At 43.6% G+C, this 20581-nt stretch overlaps 2 protein-coding genes across 2 annotated transcripts; both read right to left on the reverse strand.

Annotated features, from left to right (window-relative positions):
* Window positions 1-608: 608 nt before the first annotated feature.
* tnni3k (TNNI3 interacting kinase) lies at window positions 609-14113 on the reverse strand. Its single transcript, XM_041934696.1, has 25 exons — window positions 13985-14113; window positions 13553-13661; window positions 13374-13459; window positions 12998-13095; window positions 12618-12728; window positions 12414-12512; window positions 12199-12337; window positions 11828-11972; window positions 11628-11732; window positions 11435-11529; window positions 10691-10840; window positions 10525-10608; window positions 10385-10441; window positions 9557-9649; window positions 9053-9110; window positions 8770-8964; window positions 7444-7548; window positions 7299-7351; window positions 6650-6702; window positions 6041-6173; window positions 5449-5558; window positions 4174-4233; window positions 3920-4089; window positions 1577-1656; window positions 609-931 (listed from the first exon to the last, which is right to left on the reverse strand). Exons 1-25 carry the CDS (start codon window positions 14022-14024, stop codon window positions 852-854), a joined length of 2508 nt encoding a protein of 835 aa, XP_041790630.1. The 5' UTR covers window positions 14025-14113; the 3' UTR covers window positions 609-851.
* A 1819-nt stretch (window positions 14114-15932) lies between these two features.
* Window positions 15933-20555, reverse strand: fpgt (fucose-1-phosphate guanylyltransferase). Its single transcript, XM_041934697.1, has 4 exons — window positions 20392-20555; window positions 20135-20302; window positions 19960-20052; window positions 15933-18389 (listed from the first exon to the last, which is right to left on the reverse strand). Exons 1-4 carry the CDS (start codon window positions 20462-20464, stop codon window positions 16975-16977), a joined length of 1749 nt encoding a protein of 582 aa, XP_041790631.1. The 5' UTR covers window positions 20465-20555; the 3' UTR covers window positions 15933-16974.
* Window positions 20556-20581: the final 26 nt, after the last annotated feature.

Consider the following 20581-nt stretch of genomic DNA (forward strand, 5'->3'; position numbering starts at 1 on the left):
AGCTTGGTACACTTCACATTTCCACGGACAGGGCACAAGCACGATGTTACAGGACTGATCACAGATCTGCAGTTGCACCGTGTCTGAGGCAATGACAGCTTTAGTCCTTTAGTGCTTTAAAATGTTCGTCTGTTTAAGCGACTTCTCGACGGACATGCAGCGGGAATGCTAATGCTGATTATTCATTTGTCATTAGGCTGCTTATTAGTTCAATAAAGCAGTGGTAACATTGTGAAATGTCAAATCTAGGCACTGATCTGTGTCATGCTGCTAACACTACCTCTTGTTAAAGAAAACATACACTTCATAATTATTTGTATTGCCTTTTCACCTGATTCTATGGCTAGTGTGGGTTTGTGAGGCCTCGTCTGTTCATGTGATACCTGTCGGTGACCGGACCCTTGTGTGATTTGGCTACTCAGAAAATAAAAGCAGTGAGATGGATCATGGCTTTATGCTTTTTTCCTGAAATGAAGATGTGTGTACATTGAATTAACATACACACTGACTGAAATTCTCAGAGCTTGTATTTAAAATTCATGCAGACCATATTGTGTATATGGTACAACAAATTTTGCTTGTCTGTCACACATTCAGTATTTACACGATCTAAAAGCCCGAACAAAATTAAAAAAAACTTAAAAATGAATAAATCTAACACAAGACTAGATAAAACAACTCATCCATATACAATATGTGACACCTAAGTACAGTTAAGTCAGCACAATCTACTACTTCTACCATCTGTTTATACAGTTTTACTTAAAATGAATTAAACGACTTATTAATAATAAGTATAGAATAAGTATAATAATAATAATAATAAAGAGGGCTTTGAGCTGCAAGTAGGTTTAGTTACTGTCCTCGAAGCTGCCGCTGCTGCTGAAGGACGAACAGAATCTCATGGTGCTCATGGGATCAGACACGTACCCTGAAAAAGAGACAAATCAATGACACTTTAAAGAAAAAGGCAACTGACGTTCTTATTATTCTCATTGTAAATAAATTCCATTAAAATACCCCAAATAATAATGACTTGCTCCTACTAAGAAGAATGGGCACAGAGTCGGTCCCACATGATACATGTGCTGCTGCCAGAAGTATTCACTACAGCACCTTTTGCAACTTTTACACCTGTTCGAGTGATGTTTGCTAAAAACTACAGTGCCCAGCTGTTTAAGGAAATTACTGAGTCTTTTTTTTTAATTAACCTGTATATTTGGGGCTGAGTGCCACAGACAGGGGAGAAGAAGTCACAGAAGTCTAAAAAGTGTTGGTTTTGCTCTTTTCATGGGATTTGTTGACAGTAAAAGAAAAATATGGCCTAACACCAGCCATGTTTTAACTTATTATGTATTATTGAAGGGTGGAACTTGCAAAAAGTGAACAATATGAACAACTTGATAAAAAAAATACCACTGAAATTTAAAAAAAAATCAACAAAATCGTCATTGCATAAGAACAAGTATTTGCAAAAGCAACAATTAATCCCAACACCGATACTGAAATGTCAAACTGCAACCACAGTCGTTCACTGTACAGCGTCAGTGCAGCATCATATACTCTGCAAACAAACCGTTTCGATCAATAGGAGAAAACTGCATGTTCTTTCTGAGTTCCTCCAGCGAAAGGCCTCCGGATGCACGACGGCGCTCACTGAAAAATACAATAAATAAAAACCCTTACACATGAAACAGCCAGTGTAGAAATATATACCGCCTCATTCACATGGAGAACGACAGACGAGATGGATCCAGATGGAAGCAGAGGAAATTCAATATGTAAAGCCCGACCTAATACCGGGCTGCTCTCACTTTCTCTGCAGGAGTACAGTATACAAAATTGATGACAGGTTTGATGGGATGAACACACACACACACACACAAACACACACACACACACACACACAATCTGCACACTGCTTTATAAAATGAAAGAAAAGACACTTCTAGTCATGATCATTGATTTGTGAGAGTTAAATGCACTTTTCTGGGATATGAACATCCAGAAAGGTTTTGTCTAACTTCTGATGGAGTGCCAGGGAATTACTGACAAGTCACTGCCACACCACAATAACCCCACCTCATGTGTCTGGGTTCATAGCGACTGTTACCAGGCTCCAAGTCCTCTGACACACACACACACAGTTTAGACTCAAAGGCCTGCGTCTAATGGAGGCCTTCCTCCTCGGTCAGAATGCCATGCATGTTTTATTGCATTTGCTTTCCTTTGTTTCCTGTTCAGTATCCAAGCAACTCCACTCCACACTGTCACAGTGAGTATCTTAACTGGTCTACATGTTACTGGCATAACAATTGTTCGGAGGGGGTCGTTTCCACAAATTAGAGCAAGCCCAGACACGATGTTTGTAGAATTCCTGTTCGAGGTTTGAGCTGAAAATATTTAATTGAACTATCCCCAGAGGAAAACAACTTCAAATTTTTTGAGGCCATCTTAAGGCTTATCCACATGGTAACTGAGTTTAAGAAATGTGAACATCTGTGTTCCATCTATTGTGACTATAAAAACATATACTGTACATATATATACTCAGTTAGATCCATTCCACAACTTCCCCAGTCTTTTGTAGCTCCTGTCCCAACTTGTTTGAAACATGCTGCTGCATCAAATTCAGAATAAGCAGATATTTACAAAAATCAATGAAGGTGATGAGGTCAAACATTAAATATATTGTCTTTGTACTGTTTTCAATTAAGTGGATGTCAAAAAGGATTAGCAAGTTATCACATTCTGTTTTATTTATGTTTCACACAGAGAACTTTTTTGTAATCGGGGTCGTATTTTGTTTAATATTTTAGATGCTGCTGATCTGGTTTTCACTGAATCGTAGGGAATTGTGCATCTCATGCTGTCCAACCCTTTTAAAATCTGGCAGGGCAACAACCTGACATCTGTTCCTGGAACGTTGTCAGATTTCTCCCAAACTATACACCAAAATTAGCTGTGACGTGCATTTAAAGAGACCCCCCAAATCAAAAACACACTCTTCCTGTTAGCTGTAGTTGTATTTATCCATCCAGGTCGTTTTGGTGTGAGTTGCCGAGTTCTGGAGAAACATTTGAAAAACTCAACAGCGACGTCTCTTTATAGAAATGATGACCCGGTCACGCAAAACAATCCACAGACCTTGTTGTGAGCAGTTTCACGTAGGATCTATTTTCTTCCTGCCACACTACACCTGCCAACCATATCACTGCACAGAAGAAGCGTGCATCTGCTCCCCTAAACCGAGTCTGGCGTGGCTGGCTTGTGGAGATTGGTACAGCCAAATGATACTGCTAGCTAACGTTACAGCTCAGCCAAGGAGGACGCCGATGTTTACATCCTTTGCTGTCACGTCCAAGAATAGACGAACGCTTCCTCCTGCTCTCTGCATACGATGTCTGCGGAACTCTCAACTCACACCAAAACAATCTAGATGGATAAAAGCACTACAGGTAAGAAGGAAAACGTTTATCAGCTGGTAATAAAGTTTGGGCGTTTGTAGAGGCAGAGATTTTAGCATCCTAAAGTACTGACAGAGAAGTGTCAGATTCAGTGACTCTTCACAGTACAGTGAATTGTGTATGTAGCGTATGACACGCCCAATATATTGGTGACAACAGTTCGGGGAATTAAGTTTATTACTTTATTTCTGCATTTACAAAACTGCCCTGATTAGCATGAAGTGAGGCTCATGCTGCTGTTTAATTGTGAGGCAATCAAGAAACAAAGTCATTTTTTCAGCAGCAGGGCTGATCAAAGATTCATGCAAACAGCTTAAGCTGATTAAAACCTTAACCAGGCTCGGCCGCAACGAGCAGCTGGGTTACTGGGTGAGCGTGAATGTGGCCATTGTGCAGCAAATGATCCTCCTCCGGGCCTTCGCCCGCCTGAGGAGGTGCTTGACTTCTCTTACCTCTGAGTCCAGAAGGCGTAGGCGCGAGTATTGAGAGCGTACTCGAGTTCAAAACGGGAGCGCAGGGCGGCCACGTGGCTCCGGCCGGGTCCTCCTCGCCCGAGCAGACAGTCAGAGGAGGAGGAGGGTGACAGGGAGCCACTGCTGTTACTGGAGGCTGGAGACATCAGCTGACACACACAGAACATACATATACATACATATTTAGTTATCAGAACTTATATACATTTAAGAATATGTGGAATTATATATACCTCAACATTGCACAAGCATTCCTCCAGGTTGGAAACCACTTCAGAGAACTCGGGCCTATCCTGAATTGGAGAAAAATGATTATAATGTTTTCTGCTTCAGTGCTGAACAGTCAGACGCATCAGATACGGACACGCGTGTCTCTCAAACGCCGTCCTGTATGTTGAGCTCATTGTAGTCCGCCCACACATGAAGCAAAGGTGAACTCTGCTTCAAAAGCAGGCCTTAGATCTCTTGCCTCACCGTAAAAGAACAAACACTGCCACCCCGGAGCTGTTCAATTATACATCACATCCTCAGGAAGAGGCCTGTGTGCATGCTGCTTCAATACAGGAACACGGGAAAATGAAGACAGCACGGTCCAGATGAAAACATTACATGACGAGATGTCATCAAGTCATTTCCGCTCCTTTAAAAAGAGACTTTTCTGTATTTGTTTTTATCTTGACAGTTTTGAAATCATTCATATGTGTGGGGGTTTTCGTAAGCCTGTCGTGGAAAACATTCAGTAGTTTCAAATGACATGAAGTCACAGAAAAAAAACTTCTCATCTGAGAGCAATGATGCAAAATCAGCTCACCCTGCAGCATTCATCGTCTCAGGCTTCTACAAATACATGATACAGTGGAAACACAGCACAGCGTGTCCCACTTTAAACCCCGCAGGAGCCGTTGTACTGTACAGGAGAGGCACCATGAGAGATGCGTGCACATGAAACGCTGTGGCGGCCTCTTGAAATCACACTCAGGGCTGCAAGGGGACGAGGCCTTCGCAGAGGGAGCGAGCAACTGGTTGGCAAACAGGAAGGAGATGGACCACGGAGGGAGAAATGTGCCAGCGTGCCCGGCCGTGGTATAATGTCTTTTAATGAGGCAGAGGTTAACAACAACCCCCGGCTAATTGTGAACAACAGCCATGAGGGAGGATCATCCCGGTCAGGCGTTGCTCCTTAACGTGAACAGCCGCGCAATAATGTATCACCTGGGGACACGGCGGTGGCGTTCATTACTGCCGCACGGGTTTGCAGGAACTGCTGACTCAGCGTCAGTCGCCTCTCTGAGCATCAGCGTGTCTAAACAGCTAATGACAGGGAAGGATTAGGCTGAGATAATTTTACAGTTTGAAACCACGAAGCACGTAGTTTGAGCCTATGCTTGAAGGTGCAGCACTGTTGGAGAAAATGTAAATTCGCAGAGAGCAAGTTGTTATTTCAGTGGCTGTTTCAGACAATCAGAGCTCAAATGAAATTCAGAAAGAGGCGAAATGGGGTCATTTACCTCGGGACAGGCGTACCAGCCTCGCATCAGAAGTGCAGAGATGGGTTTGGGGATGGAGTAGCCAATGGGAGGCCGGATGTGATGGTAGGCCATGTCTGCCGCAGCTGCAGCTGAAGACAGAAGGAACATTTACTTTTAAAATGATCTGATGTGGTCTGACGGCCTTTTTGTCCTGTGTTTGTGGACGATTGTAGTTGTCTTGTATGACTTTTCAACATATTTGTCAAAACCCTACAACTTTGACACTGATTGCCATGAGATCTCATACAGACGTCGGTGGTCGACAGACGAAGTATCCTAATAACGAACTCGCTGACTTGAGGTTGACATTTTTGGTTTTGAGTGAAATTTCTTAACAGTTATTGGGTGAATTGCCATGAAATATGGTGCACGTGTTCATGTCTCCCACTGGATTGACTGTTAATGTCCTCTCTAGTGCCACCATCAGGTCAAAGTTTTAATTTGTCTAATAAGTTTGGGTTTTGGCCAAATACCAACAACGCTAATGACACCCATCAGCCTCAACTGTACTTGATTGAACTCTAATATACATGCTTAATATCACCATTTAAGGCCATGACTGAAAAAATACCAGGTTTCAAGTGAGCGAAGGGAATTTCTCCAGTCAGCAGCTCCCAGAGACAGAGGGCGTAGCTAAACATGTCTGCCTTCACTGAGTAGCGAGTGCACTGGGTGAACACCTCAGGAGCCATCCAACGCAGGTTCTGCACGAACACACAAAAATACACATACGTTCAAAAAGCATCATGGCAGTGTGGTATTTCAAGACATCAGGCCATCCTGAGCACACACACACACACACACACACACACACATACACACACACAAATGAGGCCTAATTACTGACATAAGCACCGTGTCCCAGCAAGGGCAAGTCGTTCCTCACAACAGGTCATTCCCAAGAGATGTAACACACTTAACATCAAACTGCATGCCAGGCACTCTGGGAAGTGATGAGTCAGCACACAGAGTCAAAATCTGCATGAAGGCAGTTTTTTGTTGTTTTTTTTTTTTTTAGCTGATGGGTAATTGATGTCAGGAGCCGGCAGCACAACAGCACACACTTTAATCCAAAGTGGCGTATTCTTCCGCGGATGCTGCAGATGGTGTCTGATGAGTTTCTGGCCAAAGGGTTTCGGGAGCATCGTGAAATAAATGAAAAGGAGGAAACGGCACTGACCCCCGGCTGCTTGGTCATGTTATCTTCGTCCACGGATTGCAGAAATCTGGATTCTGCAGAAGAAGTAAAGTACAATGTAAAGTACAGTACAGTCAAACAATGAACATCCACAGTGGCAGTGGAGTCATTCATCTGTAGCAACAAAAGACTGGGAAAGTAGTGGAACCCTCATAAACACCTGTTTGGAACATTCCACAGGTAAACAGGTTGATTGGTAACAGGTGATAGTATCATGATTGGGTATGAAAGGAGCATCCTGGAAAGGCTCAGTCGTTCCCAGTAAGGATGGAGCGAGGTTCAGCATTTTGTGGACACATGATTATATAAAGGATGCTACTGCATGGGCTCAGGAACACTTCATTAAACTATTGTCAGTAAACACAGTTTGTTTGAAAATGACTGCATCCTGTTTTTATTCATGTTTTACACAGCGTCCCAACTTTTTCGGAATCGGGGTTGCACAGCAACATCTACTGAAAGTTGGCTAGCTTTAGCCGGCACATGCTAAGTGAGGCTGTAGTGGATTAAAGAGAGCAAGAGTTACTTTTATTCCCAATGAAATTAACAGATTATTTTACAAAAGAGAATTTTGTTAATGCAGCTTTAATTTTCTATTACGGCAAACAAAACACTGCAAAATGTCTCTTACCTCCAAAATCAGCCACCACTGCATGTCCGTCCTCATACAGCAGAATATTGTGGCTGGAGGGAACACATGTATTATCAGTTATGACAACAGTTACCTCAGCCTGCCATTACCGTCCCAACACGTGTGCTGCTGCTGTGGCACCCACCTGTTGAGGTCCCTGTGGATGATAGGCTGGGTGAGATTGTGCAGGTACTCCATGCCCTTGGCCACGTCGATGGCGATGATGAGCTTGGACTGCAGGTCGATAAGCCTGTCCATTGAAACATCATTAAAGCAGCAGCCACTTAGCGCCAGATCAATGGTCTCTGCCAATCACACACACCACTTTACACAGATCAATAGGACGGTCTATAAAGACAGCACCTGGCCACACAGTTAGCGGAACACTTCATCTGGATCAATGATGATCACGGCTGAGGGGTGAGGGGACACTTCCAAGGAGGATAATGAGACCTGAAACAGCAGGCTGTGCTGTGCAAACAGACACCGAGTCAGTCTTTAAGGTGGTTTGAGCTCTTTTTCAGATCTAAATGTGTGAGGAATCAAATGACCTGATGTGAACACACCTCACCGCTCAGGACTGAACCAAAACTTCTTCTTGGATTTTTTTAAAGCTTCTTTTGATTGTTTTAACACTAGTTTTACCGAAATACCTTTAAGATGGAATGCAATGAATAATAACTTTCTTAAAATGTTCAGCTTTTCTTCAGTTTGTGACCCACCTCTACGCTCCTGAAGCTGTGGTTTGCTGTGTTGGACTGCATTATACTGGAAGTGTGTCTATTATTTTATCCACCTCATTTACATGCACGAAGGGACAAATACATGAAGCGCTACGACACCAAACTAAAGAGTCAAAGATTAGCACTGAGTTGTACTAACAGCTTTCTGACACAGTGACCGTGATTAGAAATGAAAAATTTAAAGTTTGACAAAGATTTATTGAAGAGCTGCAACTCTAATAATTACTATCAATTCATTTGTTAATTATCATCCGATTGATCGTTTTATAACAGATGAGAGCAAAAAATCACACGTCGCAGTTTTCCAGATGGCTTTAAAGTGTTTGTTTTTTCCATCAACAGTCCAAAACCTGAAGAAACAGTATTTAATTCTCTTGATAAGTGGATTATCAAAATTGCTGCTGATTGAATGAGTCAGCTGACAACTATATTAATCAACGTCTCATTTCAGCTCTAATTTGTTGCAAGACTGTTGGATGTTGTGTTGGATGATTGCAGTGCTTTCATTTGAAAACTAATGTTTTCCTGCCGTGACTTTAAACATGCAAAGTCTTAAATGTTGCTGCTCGTTCCGTGGTCGTACGTCTGTACAGTTGTTGGAGGTGATAACTCCACGTTAACATCACAGGGAAGATGTAAAGTTTAGTAGCCTATATGGGTCAGGGGGCATTAGATGAGGGCTGGATAAGAGACTGACAGCTCCGGTGTGTAAACACAAGCCTCCTTACCTCTTCTGCTCGTGCAGCAGAGAGAACAGAGAGCCTCCAGAGACGTACTGGGTGACGATGGCAAACTGGCTGGGGTCATCCAGACACGCCCCCACAAACTGGATGATGCAGGGGTGGTTGAGGCGACAGAGGATGGAGACCTCCCTGCAGAACATGTCCACGTCTGACTTCGAGCAGTACGTGTTGGCTCGGTAGCTGCGAACAACAGCAGTCATTGAAGGACTCCTCTCACCAAAGGTGGGATGCAAAGTGTCAAATTTAGAGGTTTGCTAAATTAAAGTACCGTTTTATGGCAACAATTTTATTTCGGCATTTGCCTCTGTAGACTCTTCCAAAGGAGCCTGAGTGTGAAACAGATGTAATGGTCAGTAATATTATTTGATTATCTGAAACACATTGAAGGACCAGTGTGTGGGATTTAGTGGCATCTAGTGGTGATCTTACAGATTGCAACCCACTGAATAACCCTCACCTCAACTCCCCCTATGGTGGCCACGAAAAACGCGAAAAACACAAAATCGCAAATGGCTCGCTTTAGAGCCAGTGTTTGACTTGTCCCTTCTGAACCTCTGTAGAAACATGGCAGTGCAACATGGCGGACCAGTGGAAAAGGACCCGCTCTCTCTGTAGATATAAAGAGCTTATTCTAAGGCAACGAAAACAGAACAATTCTTATTTTCAGGTGAAAACATACTTATGGATATTAGATTCCATTTCTGCCCATAGATCCCCTTAAATCCTGCACAATGGACCTTTAATTGAACAGAAGACACACGAGCGGAGTTACCTGATCCAATAATCTCGTTGAACTCCAGCTCGGACAGCTGAAGATGGAAGTGAGACGGGAGGCTGGCCCTGAGCAGGAGAACCTCTGCTTTCTCTGAAAACAAACACGTTTTAGAAAACTTTATCTCATCAGTGATGTGCTGAACAGGAGTTTAATGCATCATTAGCCCATAAAGAAATGTCACCTCTTTTTAATTTAGGCTGTCTTTCCAGGTTAATCTGCGTAAAGCACATTTGAGAACCACTTTATTTTCAAATTAGTGTATTATTCTAAAAGCATGGCTCATACTCAGATGAAATGATATGCAGATGATGGTCAGAGTATAAAGTATAAATGAAATAAGGAACTACTGTGTGCCAGCTAAAATCTGTTTAAAGCAGTTGATAGTTGCCTTATTATGCGGTTCATTTCTCAAAATCTCGGCTGATTGTGGCTGATTGAAAGAGCTAAAGAGACTTTATTTTTCTGCCAAGACTTAAGCCATCAGGGCATTCGGTACATGTACTTAAATAGAAGTAAAGCATGTGCACTATATTTGAATAACTACAGCTACGGTGAAAGCCCTGTAATTTCCTGCAGACTTTTCTCAGGCCCCTTTTCAGCACACACTGTAGCTCTACAGACGACTCCTGGTCTTAGAGGCTCTAAACATGTGTTTCATTATAATCAGACCACATTTCTAAGATATTAAGCATGGATATCACACAGCCAGAGACAGATCTGCTGTTCACGCCGCCCCCCACTTTCAGTGACAGTGTGTGCTGTCATGTCAGCTGACAGTGACGTGAAGTGTGGGAGAATCTGCTGTGCTTCACTCCACTCCACTACCTTTAGTCATGCTTTTGATCTTTCCCAGAGGAGACGGGACAGAAACGTAGGACCCATCTGGAAGAGAGCCGACATGTTCAGACAGTACAGTAATGGGAGGATTTTGAGTTCAGATAATCATTTCTAGAGGGGTGGCTCACCCCCTCCTGGCTGGGAGTACTCATTGCAGGGGGACTCATCCGGACGTTTGTAGTGCTTCAGTAAGGTGACGATGGCATCGTGACCTGAGGCAGAAAACACACACAAGAGTGACAATATCAGCGTTTATCAGGTCTTTCCTGACAGCTAATCACCACACAATCACACCTTTTTCATACGCCCACATCAGGCAGGTCTGCTCGTCCTTCTCCCCACTGGACCTGCTGGGGTCGCAGGCAACCAGGTTCATGTCCGCCCCGCTGTCCAGCAAGAACTGCACCAGGCGAATGTGGCCGTGAAAACAGGCGCTGTGAAGAGCTGAACAGAACTGTCATTTAATATTGATGGCATGTGCACAGCTTTTATTTGATTAGAAACTGCTCCTGCACTACATTTAATTACACATGTGAATAGAGGAGTTTTACACAGTGGTGGAAATGAAGTATTCAGATACTTTACTTAACTAAAAGTACTAAAACCAAAGTATCAAAAGTAAAAGCACTGTGATTTTAAATAGTATATTTAATGATATACTATGTATGAACTATTATATACAGTTTTTATGTACTATATATAAACTATAAAATTATGATATCTTACTATACATGGATTAATGTTTTAACAGGACTGTTTTATAGAGGGCTGCAGCTAATTATTATTTTCATTATGGATTAATTTGCTGGTCCTTCTTTATCAATTGATTTATTATTTGGTAATGCATCATCATTTTTAACGTTCTTCTTATGTTTTCTATCTGAAATGTAGTGGCACAGAAATACATAGTGTCATGACGTGGGGGCTACTCGAGTAAAGCTCCTCAAATTTGTTCTCAAGTTGTAGTCAAGCACAGAAGTTGAGTAAATGTACTTCAGTTACATTCCACCACTGGTTTTAAAGGATGTGAAGAACCACCTGTGTGTCCATCTCTGCCCTGGTGGTTGATGCTCGTGGCATTCTGGCTCAGCAAGAACTTCACCATCTCCAGGTCTTTACCATAAGTGCACGCACTGTGACACAAGACTCATTACCACCTCAGAGCAACATCAACCACAGGTTAAAAGTGAGTATGTGTTTTGCAGTTTGTAAATACAGCGTGAGACTGTACCTGTGAACTGCTGTCTCACTGAATATGTTCTCCTTTGACAGACTCTCTGTTCCAGACAGCTGTATAATCTCCCTCGCCGCCTCATATTTTCCATTATAGCAGGCCCTGGTGAAACATTCAGTGCAGCACTTCAGGTCCACTTCATGTCACCGACCAAAAACCTACAGTATAGAAGGCGACTGATGCTGCAAACCATTTACAAGTGTAACGGCGTGTCCCCGTAGATGTTGACAGAGTGAGGCTGAACGTCAGAGTTGCTCTGCAGGAGGAAGCGCACGATCTCGTGGTGACCGAAGCGGGCGCAGAAGTGCAGAGGAACATGATCCTCGTTGTCCTGGGCATTTACTAAGAGAGAGGAGGAAAGTTCATCATTATCCACAGATTGAATTATCTTCCTGGCTTTTTGAGAAGGGAGTCAGATCAGCCAGTGGATGCACTGAAGTAGCCTAAAGGCTGTTTTATAACCACGGGCACATAAAGTATATAATCTGTGCTATTATGTTTCACTTCCGTTGATTCGAGTGAATCTAAGCTAAATGTCAGGAAGCACTCTTGAGGTATCAGGTCTCACCGTTAGCTTTGCTCCCTTCCCCCATCAGCAGTTTGATGATGCTGAGGAAACCTTTGGCTGCAGCCAGGTGCAGCGGCCGGTCACCCACCTCACCACTGGCATTCACATCTGCCCCAAACTTCAGCAGCAGCTTTGCCACCTGAAAAAAAAACATGTAAGCCACTTTTCTGCTCGTTTTTTTTTTTACATCAGTTAAGAACGCAGAAGCGGTTCACCTGCTCGTGGCCGTTATAAGAAGCAATATGCAGCGGGGTGAAAAACACAGCATCCTGAACATTCACATAAGCTCCGTGCTGCAGGAGTATATCTGCTGCCTGGTGGGGAAAATGACATATTGTGAATATGCAAAAGAAATGAAAAGTCCATAGCTGTTGAAAATTTAAAAGACCAAAAAAAAAAAAAAAAAGCCCAGCTCTCACCTCATGGTGCCCAGCCAACGTGGCTACATGCAGGGCAGTGAGGGCACCGTAGCCCACCTGCTGCACGTCTGACCCCCCGTGGAGAAGTGCAGTCAACAGGTCAGCGTTATCCTGTCGTACAGAAACAAATATGCAAAACCTTTAAACCCTCACTTTAACTTCACACAGCCGTGACTGTTCTGCCTTTACCTCAGGCCTGCATTAACATCACAGTAAAGAGATGCAGCTAACCGTGCTGGCTTTGTGTGTACTTGCACTCCACCATGTGGTAAAACTTGGACAGCTGTTCACCACAAAACACAAGCGAGACCAAGATATAGACTGCGCCTGGACGCATACGATGCATGTTTAAAATCTGTATTCATTTTAATTCTCCTCACCTTGTAAGCAGCCAGGTGGAGCGCTGTGAAGCCATTCCTGGACAGTCTGGAAGGACGCAGGCCCTTGAGCATCAGGGTGCGGATGTGGGCCTTGTTGCCTGGTCACAAATATGTAATATCATGAGCTGGAATAATGTTTCACTCAACAAAACATCATGATTATTGTGAATGACAGAACAAAGCGGAATAATATGCTAAGCAGGGAATGTGCTAACTGCTTGTATTCTTTATTTCAAATCCACTGCTACTTTTTTGGTTTAACTTTTATGTTTAAGGTCATCTTCAGACAATAATGTCAGTCGGTCCCCAGTAATCCTTCCCTCCACTGTCACACTTTGCTGAGGAGTTATTAATAGACTGTAAAAGTCATGCATACCTCCACATACGCAGCAGAGATGCAGCAGCGACAGCCCCTTCTCTGTTCGGTAGCTCACGTTCACCTTCTGAAAAGCCTCATCAGAGCTGAGAAACACAAAATCAACAACACCCGCTTGTGACAAATCTAACCTGACCTAAATTAAGCGTGGTTTACACTACGACTCACACAAAAATCACCTGAACGCAAGTCTGAGATCAACAAGCTCGCTGTCTTTGACCTGGAGGTCGTCTTCCAGCCTCTCCAGGATCACAGAGTACGACTCGCCCACCTTCTTCTTCCACTCATCTTCACAGCCATGTCGTCAGGATTGAACACAACAATGCAATCATATCATTTCTATTACTTGTTGTTGCTCACGTGCATAAATTTACATATTCTAAGTGAGTCCAAACAGCTTTATATTGCGCTGTATCTGAGCACTGCTATGGTCTGTCACTAAGGTTTATAAAGGCGTGCACAACCTTTCACTGTGTGTGAGGCAGAGTGGTGGCAGCGAACAGTAAAACCCTCCCCTCCAGCCTTTCCTTCTTCAATTCCAGCCCCGTTCTCAGTGCTGCAGATACATCCGGTGTTAAAACATTCTCACACGCTCCCAAACAAGCCATTACCTGTACACGTCTGAGATGGTCTTGATTTGTAATTTCCCATCGATGTGGTCTTTCTCTCGTAATGTGCGGTGTGTTGTTTGGTTTACTCGAGTAAAGCAGTAATACAGTCTCTCACTCTGCAACAATTGCACAGGTCCAGATAAAGGGGGATCATGGCTGTGAGCTAAAAATAAACACCTTTGAGTGGAATGCCTAACAACTACGACAACTGATCTCCCTCCAAATGCAAGCAGCCGTGTGTCAGATATTCTGACCACAGTCTGTTTGATGGGCTTAAACTGAAGTGCTTTACACTTTTGTATCGTTTTTTGTGCCAAATAAAAGGTTAGTTTGTTGGTTTCCGAGCTTTTGCTGTCACAGATTTTTCACAGCAGACATGTTAACTTGTCGTAGCAGGAAAACAGATGGAGCTAATATCATTAACAATGAATATGTTTCAGTAATTACCACCAGGCAGCAATTATGCCATATTAACATCTTATCCTCTTGTCGTCGTGAACTAAGAAACTACTAAAAGTGAAGCACCACTTAAATGCTAAGTGTGATGCAATAGGATGAGGCCATACGCTTCTAAAAGACTGCAGAATGTCCATCCATCCATTATCTATACACCGCTGAATCCTTTGCAGGGTCACGGGGGGGGCTGGAGCCTATCCCAGCCGTCTCTCGGGCGAAGGCAGGGGACACCCTGGGCAGGTCGCCAGCCTACCACAGGGCTACATATACAGACAAACACACACTCATTCACACCTATGGACAATTTAGAGTTATCAATTGACCTAAGCATGTTTTTGGACTGTGGGAGGAAGCCGGAGAACCCGGTGAGAACCCACGCTGCACAGGGAGAACATGCAAACTCCACACAGAAAGACCCCAGGCAGGATCAAACCGGGGATCTTCTAGCTGTGAGGCGACGCTGCTAACCACCGAGCCACCGTGCAGCCCGACTGCAGAATGTTAGATTTTCAATTGTTAAAAAATTATGGGTGAGCTTTACGAAAAGCTATTACGCAATCGATCAGGTGACAGAATCCATATCAGAGCTTCAAACTTTAAAAAAGGGATGTATCAAGGATATGTCAGGATCAAAATACAGGATATCAGGACGGATAACTTTCACTCTTTGGTGTAAATTCAATAACATAGTGCACACGTCTTCAACCCAACAGCACAGAAGATCTATGCAATCAGCACAGGTTCAGGGTGGGCACCCAAGATAAGTGTCACCAATTCAGTATCTGACCAAATGTGAAATGTCACCACCTCCTCTTCTGTTCCTGAGTTATGGAGTTGAATAATGGCCAGAAAAGTGTTTTTGCAGAACATTATGAAGCCACAGTGAAGTTGACCTTTGGCCTTTTGGATATAAACTGTCATCACTTCATCATTTTATCCTTTGAGCCATTTGTGTGAAATTCTGTCATAATTAGGTCAGAAATTCTTGAGTAATGGCCAAAAATGTGTTTGTGTGGTCACAGTGACCTTTGACCTTCGACTACCAAAACCTAATCATTTCATCTTTGAGACAACGTGAACATTTCTGCCAAATTTGAGATACTGCCTTCAAGTTTGTCTACAATAAGATCAGAAACGTCAGAGTTTAACAGAGAAACTGGTTTGCTAATCACCTCCAATCAGCGGCTAATAGCTATGGAACAAATAAATGAACAGGATTGAACGACAGGCACAAGGATGTGTGTTAAACTGGTGGTACAACTGAACAAGGACAGCAAGCTCAGCCCCGCTGCGGTGCCCGTCTATTAACTCTGTGAGCAGAATAAAGATGAGTGGAACTTACTCAGAAAACACACAGTGGACTGTATCATGCTGAGCTTTCAGGCAGCAAAAACCCTCCTCTCTCCTCAGCCGACATGCATCAAGCTGAACCTGATCTGAGCCTTTCGAACACCACTGCTGACAAAAGCTCAAAGTCCTGGCTGCTGAGAAATCATTTAATCAACAAATAATCATACAAAACAAACATGATTTGTAGCACAATCAATGAGATCTCAATTAAAAATAGTTACTTTAATTCAGGTTTCCCACACATTCTCACCAATGAGTTATCCAAACATAATATTTCACCCCATTTCCCTGACTTCCAAGCATTTTAAAATATGCAGGCCTATATAGTGATCATGGTGTGAAATAATGAGGCTCTTCTTCTGAGCCGACATGCCAGGTTTTTAGCCGATGTGCAGGTCCATCTGTTTGAGCTGAGGAGCTTTGTTCAGGCTTTCGTTGAACACCATTATGTAACCAGCCTGCCTGGACACCTTTCTGACAGCGAGCGGTTTAAATAGGGCGGAATTCCAAACGCACACTTAGTTTCCCCACAGCTATATTTGTCTGCTGTTGGAAAACGCAGCCCTGAAAAGCTCACCTGTGATACAACAGGAGCTGCGTGAGTAACACGAGTCCACCACGGCAGATAGCTCGATGGACTGGACCGGTTCTTCGGTCTTCCTTCGGTTGAAGGTGTCTTGCAGCTGCACAGCTTGCCGTGCTCATAGAAGCAGTAACATTATCTGGCCTGGCTATGGCAGGCGTGAAACGCTGGAAGCCTTTTGACCGACCTTTTGGTTCTTAATGCTTTTTCCCTTTAGCATGGCTTCCGTTTTTCCCAGAGCTGCGTCCCTGATGTTGCTAATGTGAAACATTGTGGTCACAGCCTCCGTCCAGTGAGGCTACGATCTGCCTCTCTTGACCCATGTGTTATATGTGCCGTTCGAAAGGGGCACATTATGAAACCCGCACTTCCCAGGCATTTTTACTTACTGGCAGATTGCTAGTGCTTGATAATTTAACTAGCTCGTTACACATTCCCACCACCAGCTAGCTGCATATGCCAATGTGTATCATGTGATACTAGAGACGTCTCAACAATTACATATAGCCAAAACAATGTACATTCAAAAACATTGTGCTCATTCCTTTAACTTTTCTAATTTCATAGCTTTTCCAGGAATTTCATGACCGTGGGAACGCTGTCAATTGTTTGATTTTCTCTGTGTGATGTCTTCGTATAGTCCCCTCCTGAACTTCAACATCTCATCCAGGTTCTTACACTGTAAGGCCTCTTGCATGGACATCAGCTTTGTGTCTTTGGGGAGGGTGAATGAGGAGCCACCCAGGACGGCCTGCAGCATCTCCAGAGACATTGAGAACGAGCTTTGCGGATCAGAGCAAACAGGAAACAAACAAGCCTTCCACAAACTACAGCTGGATGCATCGCCGGAGAACCTCAGGGCTTCATGTTCCAGCCCCCAGTGGGACAGACACTCTGCCAGGCTGGACCCACAAAGCTTCAGCTCCTCCATATACGCGGGGGCTTCCACGCTGCGCTTCAAGTCGTCATTAATCCCAAACATGACAGTTACACACCTGGTTTGCTGCTTGTGATTCACACACAGTGAATGCATGAAGACTCCATCTGGCACTGAGAGGCCTGCACTGACCCGGCAGCTGCTGACGATGGAGCCCCCACCTACGGAAACTCCTGCTCCCAGTCTGGAGTACTCCACCACTGATCCAGCTCCCACAGAGCAGCTGGGATCGAGGACGCTGTACATAACACAGCATCCCGGGGAGCCTTCAAAGCATTCGTTCGTATGTACGCTGAAGGCACATGACAGGAGGCCCAGCTCACTCCGCAGCACCGCATCCTCTGTGAGGTGAAACAGGTACTCTGACGTGGTTCCGATGTGATAAAACTTGGAGTTGTTCAGGAGGATGACATTCAAGGGAGTCCCCTTTAAAAGATGGAAGATCTTCTGCCGGATTTCCACCAGGCTGCTCTCCTCTTTGGTGACATTTGCAGTGTTGCTGGTGTAATCTATCGTGGCTTTAGGGCCCAGTGCTTGGAGAAAGTCCCCGTATGCGTCTATCTCACAGTCCAAAGGCCCCAACTCTTTCAGCAGACCAAGAAGAGACTTTGCGGTGTCAAAGTCGACATAATAGGTGCTGTCTGTGTAGACAAACTCAGTGTCAGTGAGAGAAAAACAGTCATTCTGCCTTTTACAAACAGCTCCGCTTTCTCGCATCTTATCGATGCTCGGCTTGTGCAGAAAGTGCAAGCAGGAAATGTTTTCCATTTCTGAGGAAGTAGACTTTTCATACAAATCCAACACAAACACTCCGTGGGTAGTCCCGATAGAAAGCGGGGACGGGTGGGCTAAAGCTGTAAAGCCAGGTTTGTCAAACCTGACACTCTCATCCTCTGCAATGCTGTAGAGCTCGATGTCATCCGCACAGGTCACCAGCACGCCGGGCTTCATCTGCGATGGGAAGTCCACATACATGGCCAGCTTGAGCTCCAGCATCTGGTAGAGAGGGTCGCCCAGCGGCATGGCGGTAAAGATCTTCCCCAGAGCGCTGGCACTGGGCAAACGCTGACTGAAGCCTCCTGGAAGGACGAGAAGAGAAACGTTCAAGTGGAAAACTTCACATACAATACATGATTTCAAATGTCTCAGCATTTACAATGAACTGTTAACTCTGAAATAACTCAGCTCAGGAAAAATATTAGGTAAAGTTATAATATTAGTTGACCTTCTTTTAAGAGCTAAACGAAAAGTCAGCTTTAAGACACTTCCTTTGAACGTATATAATCATCAGGATGAATTAGAGGCTGCTACAATCACATACAAATTGTAGACATTTAAACATCTCATATGTTTTGGTCTCACTGTGTGTCCGAGCAACTGCATTTAGTTTTATTTATCTATTTTAACAATACGTCAGATTTTTTAAAAGAATGTGAGTTTGTCATTTGACATATGGGTTTTCAAAAATTGTGATTTGAATTTGTCAAGGTTAATTCCAGCCTGCTGCTGGAAAGAGTGGAGAGGCGGTGTTTACTTAATAATACTAAATAAAGCTTGCAGGGAGTGTGTGCAGTTTTTGACCTCAGTGTTGCTTTATTTTACTGTTTGTTGCTCAAAGTGAAGTTAAAATTACAACCCTGTGAACCCATGCAGTAACATCCTCTATACAATCATGTGTTCTAAAAGTGGTGAACCTCGCTCCATCCTCGCTTGTGAACGACTGAGCCTTTCCAGGAAGCTCCTTTCATACCCAATCATGATACTATCACCTATTACCAATCAAACTGTTTACCTGTGGAATGTTCCAAACAGGCGTTTTTGGAGCGTTCGACAACTTTCCCAGTCTTTTGATGCTCCAGTCCCAACGACAATGAACCCCATCAATGAAGTTGATGAGGTCAGACATTAAATATGTTGTCTTTGTGTATGTCAAAAAGGATTTTCACCTTATGTTTTATTGATCTTTTACACAGTGTCCCAACTTTTTTGGAATCAGGGTTGCAGCTGACATGGATACAACAGCCACTGTGGTGTTGTGATTTCAATTGTTTCATGCTTGAGGCAAGAAGCGGAGCCACGTTGCAGTGATGAAGTTTAAAAGGCAGGCACAGTTGCTGATTTTATTGGGGCAGTAATACTGTCTGCTCTCTGACTTGGCAAGTGGCTTTAACAACTCCTGGGCGTTACTGTATTTCCAATTACTTTTACTCATCCATCTTCTTTATGCAGCCCCATTATTTTTATTCAGATTCACAAGGGAGATAGAGATCATCATAGCATGCACCTGTGGTGCTAAAATGATGAGTCAAGTAATTCTGAAAAAACATTAATCATATCAGTTAAAAACTTTCTGGCTCCAGCATCTAAAATGTGAAAATGTGCTACTTAATTTAGGCTTGTATGATGTTAAACAGAATCTCTTTGGTTTCAGTTTTGGTTTTTAACTGTGGACAAAAAGAGGAATTTGAAGGCGACGTATCAGGCTCTGGAAAATTATATTTTTTCTATTTTCTGACATTTTATTCAAATGCAAAATATTCAGCAGATCCGTCATTATTGAAAATAACTGAAAATAGTTGCAGCCGTACCAGCATGCATTGCAGGAAAAGCAGCGGAAGAGATTATTTGTGATTGATTAAAATCTCAAACCTGCATGGATGAGGATGACTCTCAGTCTGCCCAGACTCTTCCCATAGATGTCATTCAGCTGCTGCAGCGCGTGCAGAGTGGAGCCCCCATTGCCTTGTAAACACAAGGTCACATCAGCAGCAATAACAATGCACAGGACGGTGAGACGAAACTGGACAGTGTCTGTCTGACTCACCTATTTTAGTTCCAGGCGGATCTGAGAAGACCTTGTAGTGAATTCCGAGGGGAAGCTCTTTCCTGTCAACTTTCTCACCGATCTGCAGCTCGTACGCTTCCCTCTGGCTCCCATCCACAGCGGTCAAAACCACCACGTCCCAAAACTCACCGGGCTGCACCTCCCGGGCTTCAGAAAGAAACAGCAACAAGTGAAGACGCCTCGCATAGAGAATGAAACACAGACACGGTTTCTGGTAAAATACTGACATAACTCACCTCGCAGAGAGTTAAATTTTCGGAGTTTTTCTCTCGTTGAAGTTTGTAACTTTGTGGTGTATTCCTGACTCATACTGTCGCTTCCTATGTCGATTAAATACACCCACTATACTGCCAGGAAAGTTATATCCGACGATGAAGTGTAAACAACCCTCTTTCTATCAGACCGCCTTTCACTTCCGGGTATCGT

The sequence above is a fragment of the Chelmon rostratus genome, chromosome 4, assembly GCF_017976325.1.
Source record: "Chelmon rostratus isolate fCheRos1 chromosome 4, fCheRos1.pri, whole genome shotgun sequence".
Classification (NCBI taxonomy): Eukaryota; Metazoa; Chordata; class Actinopteri; order Chaetodontiformes; family Chaetodontidae; genus Chelmon; species Chelmon rostratus.